The sequence below is a fragment of the Ranitomeya variabilis genome, chromosome 4 (genome assembly GCF_051348905.1).
Source record: "Ranitomeya variabilis isolate aRanVar5 chromosome 4, aRanVar5.hap1, whole genome shotgun sequence".
In the NCBI taxonomy this organism is placed as follows: domain Eukaryota; kingdom Metazoa; phylum Chordata; class Amphibia; order Anura; family Dendrobatidae; genus Ranitomeya; species Ranitomeya variabilis.
The window spans coordinates 375,047,583-375,067,050 of NC_135235.1; the positions used below are offsets into that span (position 1 = coordinate 375,047,583).

The 19,468-nt window shown below is 49.3% G+C and overlaps 1 protein-coding gene across 1 annotated transcript in view; it reads right to left on the reverse strand.

The window, feature by feature from the left end:
- Nucleotides 1-18,969, reverse strand: part of ECHS1 (enoyl-CoA hydratase, short chain 1) — a 124,496-nt gene extending 105,527 nt beyond the window's left edge. The window contains exon 1 of the mRNA XM_077250763.1: nt 18,743-18,969. Coding sequence (XP_077106878.1) covers nt 18,743-18,884 — 142 coding nt within the window. The 5' untranslated portion in view covers nt 18,885-18,969. The remainder of the gene's footprint in view (nt 1-18,742) is intronic.
- Nucleotides 18,970-19,468: the final 499 nt, after the last annotated feature.

Here is a 19,468-nt window from a genome sequence, read left to right on the forward strand (position 1 = left end):
GAGGAATGTTTTTCTGCACGTCGGAAAATCGCTCAGAGACGGATCCTGCGCTGCCCGTCATTGGCTATAATGGAAGCCTATAGACGCAGGATCCGTCGCTGACTGTCAAAAGCAGGAATCTAGCGACGTGTTCCGTCTTTTGAAACTGAGCATGAGTGGAAGAATTTCCAGTCATGGAAATTCTCTCTCGCTCGCTCTTTTTACTATTCATATAATGTTAAAAATATTTTTTTTTAAAAAACGCAATATTCTTACCTTCCGGGGTCTCGCGCAGCGTTACCGATGCTCCCGGCAGCTAGCATTCCCAGTAATGCATTGCGAAATGACCCAATGACGTCATGGTCTCGCGAGACCGCTACATCATCAGAGGTCATTGACCGCAAGGCATTACTGGGAATGCCAGCTGCCGCGATCATCGGTAACGTTGCGCGGGACGCCGGAAGTTAAGAATATTGCGATTTTTTTTTATTTTTTTTTTTATCATTTTTAACCTGGGCTGTGTTGTGTATGCGTTTTACAGCGGAAAACCGCCGAGAAGACGCATACACAACAGGTGCACATAGCCTCGACGGGTCTGTCAGAAAAACGGGCCCAGTGCACCCGTTTTTTTACAATCTGCACAGGATGGATCCTGTGCAGATTGTAAAAACGGAAGTGTGAAAGAAGCCTTAGGAAGCAACACTGTTTGACAATCAATGTCACATGCTGTTGTGAAAATAGAATAGACAAGAGATGGAAATTATTGGTAATTATTAGTGATGAGCGAGCACTAAAATGCTCGGGTGCTCGTTGCTCGGGTCGAGCAAATTGGAATACTCGGGTACTCGACCCGAGCAACGAGTCCAATGTAAATCTATGGGAGACCCGAGTATTTTTACCGCAATTCCCTCCGAGGGTCCTTTTAAGGTCTAAAAACATCTGAAAATGATGGAAACACTGCTCAAATGACACAGGGACCTCATGGGGATCGCCCCTGCAAGCATTCCTGACTCCTAGTTCACAGCTTTAAACAATTTTTTCCGAGATTCATGCCATTTTTCCCGATGCCACAAAAAACACACTAAAACGAAACCAAAATGGATTTTGCTGGGAAATATGTTAAGGCACATCCTTTGCAGGTTAATTTTAATGACTTGCCTGTAAGGCCAAATAATTAACCCCAGGCCGAAAATGTCCTCTTTCACTTGGGCTTAGTTCATACGCAGCGTTTTTGAAGCGTTTTTCAACTTTAACATGGCTTTCAACCACTACAAAATGCATTCACTGGGAAATGTCATTGTAACATTTAACAACCCTAGCTGGCCATGTGGTGTGTGATACATAAGCAGACCCATCTTCTTTCATTTAAGAAGGAGGGACTCAAAGTCACAGAGCCTATTTTTACTGGTGCATCAGGCGGCATTAATCTTCTTAAAGGGCCATTATGAAACAGTGGGTCTCCTAAGCTGTTGTAGCCTATGCTGTGAGTGGATGGGCTGCCAAAAATTACAACGTACCAACCACAATACCCCTTTCATAAGATGTCCAGGAGGGCCTCCTGAAAAAATGCTGCATTGAATGCAAGGCCTGCCCTGCTACCAATTCATATGCACCCCAATAAGCCTTTGAACCCACATACTGGATGTGCCCATGCAAATCCACTTCACAATATGCATTTTGTACTTCCGTGTTCCTTTGTTTTACACATTGGCAGCAAGACCAGCCCTGCTGCATAGTCAGTCATATGCACCCTATTACGCCTTGGAACCAGGTATAGACTGGGGCTGAAATTCAGCCTTGGCATTTGAAATCACAGGCCCATGCTGTCCCCGTCCCCAAGCACTAGATGGGATATATAACTAATATTACCCTGGATGGAGGAAAGCAAGATTTACTACAAGACCAATATTTCTAATGATACCTGTGGCCTGCTGGGGCAAATGACGGAGTCAGCGACTTTGTGCTCCGTCACAAAGAGTACAAGTGTCCAGATAACACAGATTCTGTTAACAATGCAGCAGCAAGGCAGCCCACAACCAGACAGGCCCTTCTGGCATTTGCCAGAAATGCCAGGTGGCCAGTCCAGCCCTGCTTGGAACCCACATACTGGATGGGCCCATGAAAATCCACTTGTATTTTTTAATGGTATGATGGTTCCCTCTTTGCAGAATTATTTACAGGAGAATTTGGCAATTTTATTTGCCATGTTTTTAACACTAAGGTTCAGATACGGCTTTAAAGAAGGCTAATACTTGCAATACAACGCAATTATATTGCAAAGTACAAAATTCAAGGAATAGTATGATTGAATAGTGTGAGTGCGTACACTTTTGTATATGTTAACATACAAAGGTTAATAAGTACATATAAGGATTAAATACATATAATGATTACGTGTATATATAAAGATTAACTACACACAGTATACGTACAGAACCCCTGGAGATTACCTACACTGCATGGGCGTCCCCAATTATGCAGGTATCAGCACACTATACATGTACCAGCTTTCAAGGTTGTGTGAAACAGATATCATTGAGTCATCAGACAAGGGGCCATAAACCCCTAGAATATGAAAGCCACAAGGATTTAGATCAAACCACCACAGGCAGTTTCAGTAAACCTTAATGTTTTACAATGACAAGCAGCAAACATACAGAGGCTTAAGGTACCTTCACACTGAACGATATCGCTAGCGATCTGTGACGTTGCAGCGTCCTGGCTGGCGATATCGTTGAGTTTGACACGCAGCAGCGATCAGGATCCTGCTGTGCCATCGTTGGTCGGAGCAGAAAGTCCAGAACTTTATTTCGTCGCTGGACTCCCACAGACATCGCTGAATCGGTGTGTGTGACGCCGATTCAGCGATGTCTTCACTGGTAACCAGGGTAAACATCGGGTTACTAAGCGCAGGGCCGCGCTTAGTAACCCGATGTTTACCCTGGTTACCAGTGCTAATGTAAAAAAAAAAAAACACTACATACTTACATTCCGGTGTCTGTCCCCCGGCGCTGTGCTTTCCTGCACTGTCAGCGCCGGCCAGCCGTAAAGCAGATTACAGCGGTGACGTCACCACTGTGCTTTCCGGCCGGTGCTCACAGTCAGTGCAGGAAAGCACAGCGCCGGGGGACAGACACCGGAATGTAAGTATGTAGTGTTTTTTTTTTTTTACATTAGCACTGGTAACCAGGGTAAACATCGGGTTACTAAGCGCGGCCCTGCCCTTACTAACCTGATGTTTACCCTGGTTACCCGGGGACCGGCATCGTTGGTCGCTGGAGAGCTGTCTGTGTGACAGCTCTCCAGCGACCACACAACGACGAAACAGCGACGCTGCAGAGATCGGCATCGTTGTCTAGATCGCTGCAGCGTCGCTAAATGTGACGGTACCTTTAGAACTGTTTAAGTGAATAAAACATTTATCAAGATTGTGTCACTATGAGCATTGTCTGTCACATCTGTAAATGTTTTACAAGAAATGCAGCTATGTAATTGTCTTAATGCATTCGGTATACAGCATTTTAATCTGGATTCCAAATCGCCATTTGTAGATTCGCCGTTTGTACATTTGATGCAGCCAAAGTTATGGCTCTCAAGGAGAGAAACTAATATAGTGGACAAAGAAATATTTGTAATGAACTACTGAGCCAAACTAACAGCATTGCCTTATCAAATTTATATGAAGTGCATTGTGTCCAGTGTGAGCAACGAGGCAACACAAAAAGGAGCTTTTCAAGTGAGCTCTATTTCAGGTACACAAATATTACGAAGTCTTTGCCAACAAGGATGTGGTTTCACTAATGGGGGGTAACTTTTTTAAAGCTATATTATTGCCATCACAGCCCCCCCCTTGCTCAAAATTCTGTGGCCTAGAACAGTACAGAACACGTTCACCCAGGTCATGTTGTCGGAGATAAGGAAGAGACATTGCAGGAAACAGTTAAGAAGTAGCCCAATGTAGGGGTGTGGGTCTCTGAGACTTGTAATGGAGGACATGAGCTGACAATTCCCCAATGGGGGGGGTCCTTTTTTTTAATAAATAAAGTAGTTCCATCACAGCCCCCTTGCCCAAAAATCAGTAGCCTATAACAGTACAGAGCATGTTAACCCTGGTGATCTAGTGGTTCTGGATGATGAGGATAAGGAGGAGGATAAGAACAAACAGACCAAATCTGGAAGCGTATACCCATGTGTGGTTGTGAAGAGGTGCATGAGAATACACCTCCCCAAAACAGAGAATGTATTTGAGGTTATGTTTCACTCTTCTCACTTGGTGGTGTACAGAAGTCTTTACCAATCCCGCCCTTATTCATTTTTATAAGAGTCAGCATTTTCAGTTGATAGGCGGATGTGCTTATCTGTTATAATTCTACCGGCAGCACTAAAAACTAGCTCTGACAGAACGCTAACAGCAGGGCAGGCCAGGACCTCCAAGGCGTAGAGAGCCAGTTCATACCACGTGTCCAGCTTGGATACCCAATAATTAAAAGGCACAGAGGAATCACGGAGGACATTTGTCTGCAAGATACTCCCTCACCATCTTCCCAAACATTGCACTTCTTGTGACAACACCCCTTGCCTCTGTGCCGTCACGATGGGAGAGTCTGACAAAACTGTCGCAGAACTTTGCCATTGTTTCCCTGCCTGAGCTGGATTGTACTTCTGTCTCTCTCGCTTGGTCGCCTTGGTTGTACAACAAATTCTGACGTCTCACATGGGAATTTTCTAAGTAATTCCGCTACAAGGGCCCTCTGTTACTGCAACATTTTAGTACACCTCTCTGCCTCTGGTAAAAGAGATTGAAAGTTCTCCTTGTAGCGTAGGTCTAGAAGTGTCACCAGCCAGTAATGAGTGTCACCCAAAATTTTTATAATGCGAGGGTCACGTGAAACGCAGCGCAACAAAGTCAGCCATGCATGCCAGACTGCTAACAGGCAAGACTTCAGTGTCCTCACCAACAGGACGGCTGACCATGCGGTCCTCCTCCTCCCTTTCCTCAGGTCATCCCCGAACAGACGGTATGACAGCTGTGCTTGTAGTACCGTCTATAGCGCATGAAAGCAGCTCCTGTTCTTCGTCCTCCTCATTGCCTACCAATCCAAGTTGAGTAGACATGAGGCTGGGCTGAGTATAATCCCCCTGTATGGTTCCTTGCTCCATGTCCTCGGGCTCTGCCTGCAATGCATCCTCTTTAATTGTGAGCAGAGAAGTTTTCAGAATGTCGAGAAGCGGGATGGTGACTCTAATTATGGCGTCATCGCCACTCAGGTCTTATGTGTGGAGTCTGAACTGAATATCGACGGCCTTGTTGATGTTGGTAGTCAACAACTGCCTTCTGCTCACAAATCCTTTCCAACATATGCAGCGTAGAGTTCCAGCGCGTGAAGACATCACACACCAGTCAGTGCGCTGAAAGCTGCAAACGCTGCTGAAGAACGGCAAGGGCGGCTGAAGCTGTAGCTGACTTTCTAAAATGGGTAGACAGACGGCGTACTTTCACTAGTAGATACGGCAGCTCCGGGTAGCTTTTCAGAAAACGTTGAACCACGAGGTTAAGCACATGGGCCAAGCAAGGTACGTGCCTCAGAGCCGCCACCACGTTACGGCCATTGTCACACACGACCATGCCTGGCTGTAGTTTCAGCGGTGTCATCCAAATATCTGACTGCTCTTTCAGCGCTGTCCACAACTCTTCTGCATTGTGCGGTTTGTCACCTATGCAAATTAGCTTCAGCACAGCCTGTTGCCATTTGGCTGAGGCAGTGCTGCAGTGCTTCCAGAGTCTGACTGATGTGTTGATTTCAGAGATGGAGGATGAAGAGGAGGAGGAGGTGCAGGAGCTGTAGACTGTGGGGGCAACCATGATTGATGTAGGGCCAGCAATCCTCGGAGTGGGGAGGATGTGGTCCATCCCAAGGTCCGACTGGGTCCCGGTTTCCACTATGTTATCCCAGTGTGCCGTCAGCGAGATGTACCGTCCCTGCCCACAAGCAATTGTCCACGTGTCTGTGGTTAGGTGGACTTTCCCTGTAATAGCATTGCTGAGGACACGGATAATGTTGTGGGACACATGCTGGTGTAATGCCGCTACGGCACACTGGGAGAAATAGTGGCGACTGGGAAACGAGTACCTTGGGACAGCTGCCGCCATCAGGTTGCGAAAAGCTTCCGTCTCAACAAGCCTAAAAGGCAACATTTCGAGGGCAAGCAGAAAAGAAATGTTACAATTTAGGACTGTGGGGTGTTAGCTGGGTATTTCCGCTTGCGTTCCAAAGACTGGGGTATAGACAACTGAAGGCTGTGGACGGGCTTGATGATGGTGCTGCTTGATTGTGGGCAACAACAGGTGCAGGGCTAGAGGCATCTTCACATGCACGGTGGACTGGGGTTTTGATTCTACCAAAAACAGTGGAAGAAGCAGTGGTGTCACCTGCAGACAGTGTTCCTGGAGCCTGGGGTTCGGTTCACAAAGTCGGGTGCTTTGCTGCCATGTGCCTGATAATGCAGGTGGTGGTCAGGGTGTTTGTTTTGCTACCCCTGCTGATGCGGGCATGGCAGGTGCTGCAAATAGCCTCTTTGAGGTTATCGGCAGAGTCTTTAAAAAATAACCAGACCCGGGAAGATCTCACAGGTGGAATGGCAACTTCCCTCATGTTGGTGTTACAGGGAACGGATGTACGCCTTCTGTCTGTGGCCACCACACTGCTTCTTCCTGCCTGTTGAGGGGATATGCCTCCTTCTCCATTTGTGCTGCGGTCCTCGCAATGCATGTCCTCCTGCCAGGTTGGGTCAGTCACTGTCATCCAACACCTCGTCTTCCACATCCGCACCCTGCTCCTCCTCCTGACTTTCTGGAAATTGTGTCTCATCATCGTCCACCTCTTGTGACACTTTCCCACCATCGCCTTCCTGTGACCGGGGCTGGTCAAAGCTTTGGGCAGCTCTACATGCGATCTCATATGTCCCTACTACAAGTTGACCGGCCAAGAGTCCGGAATCTTGAAATGGAAAACTGAACAGCTCTTCAGAGTGTTCAAGTGTGGGATCAGTTGTCTCAGGGCACTCGGCATGGTGGGAGGAAGGAGGATCAGGGTGAGGAATAACCGGGACACACTCTCAGCTACTCAGACTTGACCGTCTGGAAGACAAGGTGGTGGTGGTGGCTAAGTGACTGGAAGCATTATCCGCTATCCAACCAACAACCGTTTCACACTGCTCTGGCTTCAATAGTGGTGTGCTGCGGTCCCCTAGAAACTGGGACAAGAAGGTCGAGCAAGAAGAGGTGGGTCTTTGTTGTGGCCCACTTTCACCTTGGCCATAGCCTCGTCCTCTGCATGCACCATCACGTCGACTTCCCCGTCCCTTGCCTTGCCCATTTTAAATGGACTACTGCACTATTTCAAAAGCTCAACACAAATGTATTTGTCATACTCGCGCCCAGACTGGTTGGCGCGGGCGTGCGGAGGTGTGTGGCCCCACTGTGCCACAGACCAAACCTCCCTGGAAGGGGCGTAACTAAGTAGCTTCCTAAGTGTTCCCTGGAGCCTCTGATGGTGAGGTCAGACTTGTGCAATAGGAAGCTACCAGGTACCACTCCAGGGTGGAGTCTGGTCACATAGGCAGGCAGATGGGTACAACAGGAACACTGTCAGGCAGGCGGGCACGGCTGGCTCTCTGGTAGGCAGGCGGGCACGGCTGGCTCTCTGGAAAGGTAGGCGGGCACGGCTGGCTCTCTGGCAGGACTGGTGGGAAAGACTGGTACACTAGAAGAACCGGTAGGGACCGGTCTGCAGGCAGGTATGTAGAACGGGTAAGAACCTGTTCAGACACGAGGACCTAGGAATAAGTAGATAAAGACCGCAAGAGCGGATGCAGAGCGAAAGCACAGGAGCTAGAGCCAAGAACAGAAATGCAGGAGGCGGAGCCAAGAGCAGGAGGCAGAGCCAAGTGCAAAACTGCAGGAGGCGGAGCCAAGAGCTGGAGGCGGAGCCAAGTGCAGACAGGCAGGAGGCGGAGCCAAGGGCTGGCGGCAGGGGAGGTAGAACCGCAAGGAGCGGAGCCAGGCAGAACCGCAAGGAGCGGAGCCAGGCAGAACCGCAAGGAGCGGAGCCAGGCAGAACCGCAAGGAGCGGAGCCAGGCAGAACCGCAAGGAGCGGAGCCAGGCAGAACCGCAAGGAGCGGAGCCAGGCAGAACCGCAAGGAGCGGAGCCAGGCAGAACCGCAAGGAGCGGTGCCAGGCAGAACCGCAAGGAGCGGAGCCAGGCAAAACCGCAAGGAGCGGAGCCAGGCAGAACCGCAAGGAGCGGAGCCAGGCAGAACCGCAAGGAGCGGAGCCAGGCAGAACCGCAAGGAGCGGAGCCAGGCAGAACCGCAAGGAGCGGAGCCAGGCAGAACCGCAAGGAGCGCAGCCAGGCAGAACCGCAAGGAGCGCAGCCAGGCAGAACCGCAAGGAGCGGAGCCAGGCAGAACCGCAAGGAGCGCAGCCAGGCAGAACCGCAAGGAGCGCAGCCAGGCAGAACCGCAAGGAGCGCAGCCAGGTAGAACCGCAAGGAGCGCAGCCAGGTAGAACCGCAAGGAGCGCAGCCAGGTAGAACCGCAAGGAGCGGAGCCAGGTAGAACCGCAAGGAGCGGAGCCAGGTAGAACCGCAAGGAGCGGAGCCAGGTAGAGGTCTCTGCAGCAAAGCTGAGCAGAGCCACAAGGAATGTGGAGAGAAGCTGCAGCAAGGGATAACTGCAACAGCAGAAGATAAGCAGAGTAGAAAGGAGCAGAAACGCAGAAGGGAGGAGCAGAGGTAAAGTCACAAAGGTTCAGAGCAGGCAGAGCTGCAAGAGTGCGGAGTGTAAGCAGACTGAGAATACAAGGAAAGACAACAGGGAAGGAAGACAAAGACTAGGAGACCGAGGTAAGACTAAGTGCAGACAAGGCAATGGAACAAGACACAAGGACAAAGACACTGGGACCAGGATATACTGCCTCCTGGTGGGCGGACACCAAGACCAAGGAAATAACAGAAAATCCTCCAGAGAGGGAGTAACTCAGAGAAAGGCCAGGCAAACTCAGAAGCAAGACACTAACTGAGCTAACACATTGCACAGGCCCAGAACACTGGGTGGAGCTGCACTATATACTGGAGGCCTCTTGGTAATTGGTCAGGAACAGATTGGACAGATGCACCTGATTCCTATAAGAACCAGAGAGTTCAGGCGCCGGCCCCCTATACACACACAGCCATGAAGCATGCAGGAGAGCAGAGACATAGAACATGGTGCTGGCAAGAAACAGAAACCACAACATGACCTGGAGCAGTGGGTAAGATAGTGTGAGAGATGTGAGGCCATGCCGTGATGCCAGCAGAGTTGTTACAGTATTTATTTGGAGCTAAATGATATGTGATCAGTATGCCTGCAAAGCTACGATTTTTCCAACACAAACACCAGGCCTCAGCCTGACATAACAGACTGTATTACATTTTTTGGGGCTTTTTGGTGAATTTAAAACCCCCCCAAAAAAGAGTGGCACAAGGCTAGCACACAGAACTATGCTACATATGCCTGCTAAAATAAGATTTTTCTAAACCAGAGACAACAGAACCCAACCTGACATAACAGACTCTATTAACTTTTTTTTAGGGTTTTGTATAAATTTAAAAAAAGAAAAAGAAAAAAAAAACGAAAAAAAAACAGAACAAGGCTAGAAGACAGAGCTATGAAACTTATGCCTGTCAAGCTATGAATTTTCAACCACAGATACAACAGGCCTCAGTCTGACATGACAGACTGTCTTAAATTTTTTTTGGGGGGGTTTTGTGGCATTTTTTTTTTAAATGCAAAACAGTGCTGTATATAAGTAGAGTAACAGACACCAAAACAGTGGAAAACCGGCCTAAAATGCCCAAAGTTGGAGCACACAGATATTTGAGGACTGTCACGGAAATACCACACTGCCAAATATGTGGCCTGTATTTTTTGAAATGCAGAATAGTGCTGTATATAAGTAGAGTAACAGACACCAAAACAGTGGAAAACCGGCCTAAAATGCCCAAAGTTGGAGCACACAGATATTTGAGGACTGTCACGGAAATACCACACTGCCAAATATGTGGCCTGTATTTTTTGAAATGCAAAATAGTGCTGTATATAAGTAGAGTCACAGACAGCAAAACAGTGGAAAACCAGCCTAAAATGCCCAAACTTGGAGCACGCAGATATATGAGGCCTTTTTTTGTTTTTTGGTGAATTTAAAATAGAAAAAAAAAAAAAAAAAGAGAGTGGTACAAGGCTACCACACAGAACTATGCTACTGCGAAAATTTGATTTTTGAAAAACAGATACACCAGGACTCTGACTTAGACTGTAATAATGTGTTTTTTGCTTTTTGGTGAATGTAAACAAAAACAATTTGACCAAGGCTAGCACACAGAACTATGCTACGTATGCCTGTGGAAATAAGTTTTTTTAAAAAATAGATACACCAGGACTCAGCCTGACATAACAGACTGTATTAATTTTGGGGGGGCTTTTGGAAGAATTAAAAAAAAAAAATAGTGCCACAATGCTAGCACTATTCTTACTTGTGGCACTGCTGTGTGGGAAAATTCCCACGCAGCTTTGCCATAAAGTGAGACCCTGAACTAAGGTAACCTCTTCAGTGATGCACTGCAGGAGCCATTGTCTCGTCAGTGTGTCACTGGAGGCCCTATAGAGCAGTGACATCACCCGATGTCACCGTTCTATAGGGGAGATCGTCGTGGGACTCTCATTATTAATTGGACTACGGCGGAAAGTGAGTATATGGTTGGTTTAGCATTTTTAATTTTTTTGCAGGCGATCGAGTATGGCAAGTATGATGAAATTAAGAATATTAAAATACTTTTTTCTGGCTGTGTAGTGTTTTTTTAACCCTTTCACTACTATAGGATTAGTAATGGATAGGCATCTTATTGACGCCTATTATTAACCGGGCTTAATGTCACCTTACATTAGCAAGGTGACATTAACCCCTTATTAGCCCATATCCCACCACTACAGGGGAGTGGGAAGAGAGGGGATAAGTGCCGGAATTGGTGCATCTTACATATGCACCATTCCTGGGGTGGCTGGGTCCTGGTATTTGTAGCCGGGGGGGCAATATCCATGGCCCCTCTCTAGGCTATGAATATCAGCCCGCAGATGTCTGCATAGCCTTTCTGGCTATAAAATATAGGGGGACCCCACGTCATTTTTTTGGGGGGGTCCCCCTATTTTAATAGCCAGTAAAACTGTCGGACTGACATTCATAGCCTGGGAAGGGGCCATGGGTATTACCCCCTTCCCAGGCTACAAATATTGGCCCCCGGCTTTCCCCCTCTGGCTCAGAAAAGTGCATGGGAGCCCACGCCATTTTTGTTTCCTTTTTTTTTTCTTAATTAAACATGTTCATTAATCAACATCGGCCTTGCTATTATATATCTATGGATATATCTATGGATAAATCTATATATCTATAGATGGATATCTCTATGGATACATCTATGGATATATCTATGGATATACTGATAGATACAGTATATGGATAGATATATCTATCTGGCTACTTTCACACATCAGGTTTTTGCCGTCAGGCACAATCAGGCGAGTTTTGAAAAAAAACAAATCCGTTTTTTTTCCACCTGATCAGTTTTTCTCATTATTATTATTACTAGCTATTGAACCCGTTCTACGCCCGGGTGGCGAGCATTTATATTGGTATATGGTCTCCATCCTGGTATGTGCTGCTCCCATCTTGCTCTCCCATCCTGTCATGTGCTGCTCCATCCTGCGCCCCCATCCTGTCATGTGCTGCTCCACCGTGTCATGTGCTGCTCCATCCTGCATCCCCATCCTGTCATGTGCTGCTCCACCGTGTCATGTGCTGCTCCATCCTGCGCCCCCATCCTGTCATGTGCTACTCCACCGTGTCATGTGCTGCTCCATCCTGCATCCACATCCTGTCATGTGCTCCCATCCTGCGCCCCCATCCTATCACGTGCTGCTCCATCCTGCGCCCCCATCAGTGCGGGCAGCTGTGCTGAGTGCGGGCGGCTGTGCTGAGTGCGGGCGGCTGTGCTGAGTGCGGGCGGCTGTGCTGAGTGCGGGCGGCTGTGCTGAGTGCGGGCGGCTGTGCTGAGTGCGGGCGGCTGTGCTGAGTGCGGGCGGCTGTGCGTGGCTGTGCTGGGTGCGGGCGGCTGTGGGTGGCTGTGCTGGGTGCGGGCGGCTGTGCTGGGTGCGGCGGCTGTGCTGGGTGCGGCAGCTGTGCGTGGCTGTGGGCGGCTGTGCGTGGCTGTGGGCGGCTGTGCGTGGCTGTGGGTGGCTGCTGTGGGCGGCTGTGCTGGGTGCGGCGGCTGTGCTGGGTGCGGCAGCTGTGCGTGGCTGTGGTGGGTGCGGCGGCTGTGGGTGGCTGTGCTGGGTGCAGCGGCTGTGCGTGGCTCTAGGTGGCTGTGCGTGGCTGTGCTGGGTGCGGCGGCTGTGGACGGCTGTGCTGGGTGCGGTGGCTGTGCTAGGTGCGGCGGCTGTGGGCGGCTGTGCGTGGCTGTGGGCGGCTGTGCTGGGTGCGGCGGCTGTGCTGGGTGCGGCGGCTGTGCGTGGCTGTAGGCGGCTGTGCGTGGCTGTAGGCGGCTGTGCGTGGCTGTAGGCGGCTGTGCGTGGCTGTAGGCGGCTGTGCGTGGCTGTAGGCGGCTGTGCGTGGCTGTAGGCGGCTGTGCGTGGCTGTAGGCGGCTGTGCGTGGCTGTGCTGGGTGCGGCGGCTGTGCTGAGTGCGGGCGGCTGTATGTGGCGCGGCTGTGCTGGGTGCGGGCGGCTGTGGGTGGCTGTGCTGGGTGCGGTGGCTGTGGACGGCTGTGCTGGGTGCGGTGGCTGTGCTGGGTGCGGCGGCTGTGCGTGGCTGTGGGCGGCTGTGGGCGGCTGTGCGTGGCTGTGGGCAGCGGCTGTGGGCGGCTGTGCTGGGTGCGGTGGCTGTGGTGGGTGCGGCGGCTGTGGACGGCTGTGCTGGGTGCGGTGGCTGTGCTGGGTGCAGCGGCTGTGCGTGGCTGTGGGCGGCTGTGCGTGGCTGTGGGCGGCTGTGCGTGGCTGTGGGCGGCTGTGCGTGGCTGTGGGCGGCTGTGCGTGGCTGTGGGCGGCTGTGCGTGGCTGTGGGCGGCTGTGGGCGGCTGTGCGTGGCTGTGGGCGGCTGTGCGTGGCTGTGGGCGGCTGTGCGTGGCTGTGGGCGGCTGTGCTGGGTGCGGCGGCTGTGCGTGGCTGTGCTGGGTGCGGCGGCTGTGCGTGGCTGTGCTGGGTGCGGCGGCTGTGGACGGCTGTGCTGGGTGCGGCGGCTGTGCGTGGCTGTAGGCGGCTGTGAATGGCTGTGCTGGGTGCGGCGGCTGTGGACGGCTGTGCTGGGTGCGGCGGCTGTGCGTGGCTGTGCTGGGTACGGCGGCTGTGCTGGGTGCGGCGGCTGTGCGTGGCTGTGGGCGGCTGTGCATGGCTGTGGGCAGCTGTGCGTGGCTGTGCTGGGTGCGGCGGCTGTGCTGGGTGCGGCGGCTGTGCTGGGTGCGGTGGCTGTGGTGGGTGCGGCGGCTGTGCTGGGTGCGGCGGCTGTGCTGGGTGCGGCGGCTGTGCTGGGTGCAGCGGCTGTGGGCGGCTGTGCGTGGCTGTGCTGGTTGCGGCGGCTGTGCTGGGTGCGGCGGCTGTGCTGGGTGCGGCGGCTGTGCGTGGCTGTGCTGGGTGCGGTGGCTGTGGTGGGTGCGGCGGCTGTGGACGTAAGTGGCGTAAGTAACAAATAGCTGTGGCATGAAGTGCCACAGCCTCATGGCACAGCAATTTGTTACTTGCGGTACCTTATTCATTTCCGGCGCCATTTTCTGTGTCCTCCTGGTGCCGGAATCGGCGCCTGCGCAGTCTGCGCTTTCCGGCGCCATTTTCTTGAAGACACACTGCAATGTGTCTTCAAGAAAATGGCGCCGGAAAGCGCGGACTGCGCAGGCGCCGATTCCGGGAGCAGGGGGATATTCATGGCCCGGAATGGCGTCGGTGGAACGGGACAGGTAAGTATACTCACCTTCCGCCTCCTGGCTTGTCCCTGTTTCTCCGTTGGAGATCGCGGTGTGCGTTCAGCGCTTACGCATACCGCGATCTCCTGGGAGCGTCGCTCTGTGGGGTCCAGACTGCGCCGGCGCTTGCGCAGTCTATAGAGGCTTCGGACAGAGTGACGCTCCCAGCGTTATATTATAGATTTCTCATTTTCTCATAGAGTTGTATTAGCGCCGGATTGCGCCTGATGGCCACACGTTTCATCAGTTTTTTGCCGGATCCATCAAAAAAGCTGTTTCCGGCGGACGGGGAAAACGTACAGAGGAAGGTTTTTTTCTGTCCGGCGAAAAAACGCCCAGCGATTGATCCGGCGAAAAACATATTCTGAGATGTGAAATGATGAATCCGGCCTCCGAATCTGTTTTTTCATGCATTTTTCCATTCAAATCATGCACATTTACCCTTCTCTCCCTCTCAAAAAAAAAAATGGACAGTTGCATCAGTTTTTCACTATTTGCAACGGATCCGTTTTTTCCTGCCTGTTTGTCTGCAACTTCCGTCTATCTGTCGCGGAAATCCCGGGTCGCTGATTGGTCGCAGCCGGCCACGACCAATCAGCGATATTGGGGCGGGATTTAAACACAGCTTCACTTTTTACTATTGATGCTGCCTATGCATCAATAGTAAAAACATATAACGCCTTTCCAGCTCCTCCCGACGCTCCGGTCCCAAGAATGCATTGCGGCAATGACGCGAGACTGCTACATGATCACGGGTTATTGCCGCAAGGCATCACTGGGAACGGAGCATCGCGAGGCACATCGCTAAAAGCCTGTGCTGGATCCGGGGGCTGCTGGAAGGTGAGTATATAACTATTTTTTATTTTAATAGTTTTTTTTAAAAGGGATCTGGTGCCCACATTGCTATATACTACGTGGGCTGTGCTATATACTGCGTGGGCTGTGAGACTCTTTCGCCCGGGGCCCTCAAAAACCTGGAGATGGCCCTGGCTTCACTGATTAGTCGCACCGGGCCAGCCACAAACAATCAGCGAGAGATGCAGTCCAGCCGCGAATTGGCGCGGGATTTGAACCACGCTTCGCTGATTGGTCGCGCCCGGCCGGCCGAATCCTGTGTATTCATTGCACTATTCTGAAATCTTCATAAATAAACTACATACATATTCTAGAATACCCGATGCGTTAGAATCGGGCCACCATCTAGTCTATTTATATCTATCTATCTATGTGTAATGGAGTGTGGGTTGGACAAATGTAAAAGAGGAGGTTGGACAAGAAATGACATCACATTTTTTTTTTTTGCTCAATAATACATCTTTATTTAGCTTTCAAAAACACATACAAAAACGCATCAAAATCGTGCAAAAAACGCATCAAAAACGCACCAGCGTTTTCTACCAAGAGCTGCCGATTTAGTGCAGAAAAATCCGCAGGCAAATCTGCTACGTGTACACATACCCTTATGATCTGGGGGAATGCCAAGGGTGGGGAGCTGAGTTTGGAGCAAGTATTTTTTTACAGTCATACATTCGGTAATTCAAAATGGTATCAATAAAAATATGTTCTCACCACACACACAAAAAAAAAAAGACCATCAAACAGCTCCACCGATAAAGAAATTAAAGCGTTACGGGCCTCAAAAAATGGTGACAACATCCAAAATTGTTTTTCCTCAAACTTAATTTTTTTCATCACTAATTTTTTTTAAAAAATAGATATGGTTGGCATCGCCATAATCGTACTATTGAGCAGAATCATATTGCGAGGTCATATTTACCATAAAATGTACATCATATCATACAGACAATTCCCAAAAAATGTCAGAAATGCGCTTTCTTCACAATCTAATTTTTTCCGTTTTCCAAAATACTATGTGGCAAAATCAGTGCTGTACCGCCAACAGAGGCAGGAGGACCACGGGGAGCGCGTTATCCTAGGCGGGGGACCACAGGGAGCGCGTTATCCAATAAGCCCTCATATGTCTATGTGAACAGAAAAATAAAAAACAGTTCTGGCTCTTGGAAGAAGAGAAGGAAAAAAAAAAGCGGAAATTGGCCATGCCATGAAGGGGTTAATTGTAGTTTGAAAATGGGATGTGTATGCTTCTGCAAATTATGGTTTGTTGAGAGAACCCTTCATATGAGGCAAATGCTTTCTATTGACCTTTAACCTCTTAACGACCGTCAATACTCTTTTTAATGGCGGTGGTTAAGGGGCCTTATTCCTCAGTGCCGATTTTTAAGGGCACTGAGGAATAAGAGCATAGCACTGCTGAACGGCAGCGATTCCCGTGGGTGTCAGTTGTATATGACAGCTAAAACCCTGCGATATTGGCCCCTGGCGGTTTTGAAACTGATCGGGGCCGATTAACCCCTCAAATACCATTGTCAAGCACAAGAGGTATTTAGGTTGCTACAAGGGGTCACATGACCACTTTAGTAACCATCAAACCATGCAATGAGAATCGCGGGTCCCGAGGGTTACCATGGTACCCAGAGATCATGTGATGACCCCATGGTACAGTGGCCTGTAAGGTCCAGTAATAATCTCGGTCTCACAGGCTGCATCAGTGAGACACTGACAGTCTCATGCACTGCGGTACACAAGTATTTTAGTGTATGTCCCACAGTGAAAAAAAAGTAGTAAACTATGTAAAATATAAATATATATATATATATTTATTTATTTTTTTTTTTTAATTTATTTATTTATTTAACCCCTTTCTGACCTCGGACGGAATAGTACGTCCGAGGTCAGAAGCCCCGCTTTGATGCGGGCTCCGGCGGTGAGCCCGCATCAAAGCCGGGATATGTCAGCTGTCTTGAACAGCTGACAGCCCGCGCGCCTATTAACTAGTTAAATACCGCTGTCAAAAGCAGACAGCGGCATTTAACTACCGCTTCCGGAAGTTTTTCAATAGTAACCATAGAGGTCCTTGAGACTTGGTTACTGATCCCCGGCAGCTGTGAGCACCACCCTGTGGTCGGCGCTCACAGCACACCTGCATTTCTGCTACATAGCAGCGAACATCAGATCGCTGCTATGTAGCAGAGCCAATCGCGTTGTGCCTGCTTCTAGCCTCCTATGGAGGCTATTGAAGCATGGCAAAAGTAAAATAAAAAAAAGTAAAAAAAAAATGTGAAAAAAATTTAAAAAAATATAAAAGTTTAAATCACCCCCCTTTCGCCCCAATCAAAATAAATCAATAAAAAAAAAAAAATCAAACCTACACATATTTGGTATCGCCGCCTTCAGAATCGCCCGATCTATCAATAAAATAAAAAGCATTAACCTGATCGCTAAACGGTGTAGCGAGAAAAAAATTTAAAATGCCAGAATTACGTTTTTTTGGTCGCCACGACATTGCATTAAAATGCAATAACGGGCGATCAAAAGAACGTATCTGCAGCAACATGCTATCATTAAAAACGCCAGCTCGGCACGCAAAAAATAAGCCCTCAACCGACCCCAGATCATGAAAAATGGAGACGATACGAGTATCGGAAAATGGCGCAATTTTTTTTTTTTTAGCAAAGTTCGGAATTTTTTTTCACCACTTAGATAAAAAATAACCTAGTCATGTTAGGTGTCTTTGAACTTGTACTGACCTGGAGAATCATAATAGCAGGTCAGTTTTAGCATTTAGTGAACCTAGCAAAAAAGCCAAGCAAAAAACAAGTGTGGGATTGCACTTTTTTTGCAATTTCACCGCACTTGGAATTTTTTTCCCGTTTTCTAGTACATGACATGGTAAAACCAATGATGTCGTTCAAAAGTACAACTCGTCCCGCAAAAAATAAGCCCTCACATGGCCAAATTGACGGAAAAATAAAAAAGTTATGGCTCTGGGAAGGAGGGGAGCGAAAAACGAACACGGAAAAACGAAAAACCCCAAGGTCATGAAGGGGATATATATATATATATATATATATATATATATATATATATATATATATATATATATATATATTTCATTTGCGGACAACGCTATTCTCCACAACATAAATAGAAATGTATATATATATATATATATATATATATATATATATATATATATATATATACATTTCTATTTATGTTGTGGAGAATAGCGTTGTCCGCAAATGAAATTTACATGCTGAGGTCTTGAAAAACGCGCCCTTTTCCCGCGGGTGAGCCACAGCCGCCTGTCATGTCATACATCACATTATGTATTCTATGTATGATCTGGCAGGTAGATAAGCAGCGTCACCCCCCAGCAGTTCCTGATCACATACCCTAAGCGTCCGCTGATAGATTACCTGGCGAGTGTATGTGCGCACTAGCTTATGGCAGTGTCGGCTGTTGCTTTCCCCATACGGTTATCGATCTGTAATGGTTTGCCATCAAGAGGTTCAGTGGATTTGGACACACGTTGAGCCCACCTCATAGTTTCGCAGTGGTTTGTACACAATGCACGGTACATTAACACTCTATTTACTAGCTCCTCACTAAAGTGCGTCCCTCCAACTGGTGCGGAACTACAACTGCCAGCGTGCCGAGGGCTGGCTGTTAAACATAATATGCACATTTTCTCTATTTCACACACACCAAAAGATTGTTTTAACAGTGCAGTCCAAAGTGTCACACTGCTAACCAGGCGTATGACCCCTAATCTCCTTTCTATTGGTCTTTGGGTGCCTTTTCATCAATAACAAAGTATATTACGTCCGCGAACACTCCCACGTCCCACTCCACATACCACTACAAGACGTTCTGAAAAGTCCGGGACGACAGTGAAATCTGGGCACCGCCAAACGTAATATTCCACCACAGAGCGCCGCCATCTTCAGCTTCAGCACGCAAGTCAGATAACTGGCAGTGGCAGTGGGCAGCCGGCGCATGCGCCCCAGTAGTCACCGTTCTCGGGTTACACGGCTTCAAAGAGCCGGCACCCTGCTGTGACTGAAAGGAGTCGGCTCCGCAGTGTGAGTGAGCCGAGTTTTTTTTTTTCTTTCTTTCTTGGCTGGTGCAGTGTGACTGTGACTCATGTGTGAGGAGCAGTCAGGAGAGTAGAGGTGGACTATAAAGGTACCTTCACACGAAGCGACGCTGCAGCGATAGCGACAACGATGCCGATCGCTGCAGCGTCGCTGTTTGATCGCTGGGGAGTTGTCACACAGACCGCTCTCCAGCGACCAACGATGCCGAGGTCCCCGGGTAACCAGGGTAAACATCGGGTTGCTAAGCGCAGGGCCGCGCTTAGTAACCCGATGTTTACCCTGGTTACCAGCGTAAAAGTAAAAAAAACAAACAGTACATACTCACCTGCGCATCCCCCAGCGTCTGCTTCCTGACACTGACTGAGCTCCGGCCCCAACAGCAGAGCGGTGACGTCACCGCTGTGCTTTCACTTTCACTTTAGGGCCGGCGCTCAGTAAGTGTCAGGAAGCAGACGCTGGAGAAATGGTGCAGACAAGCACAGGAG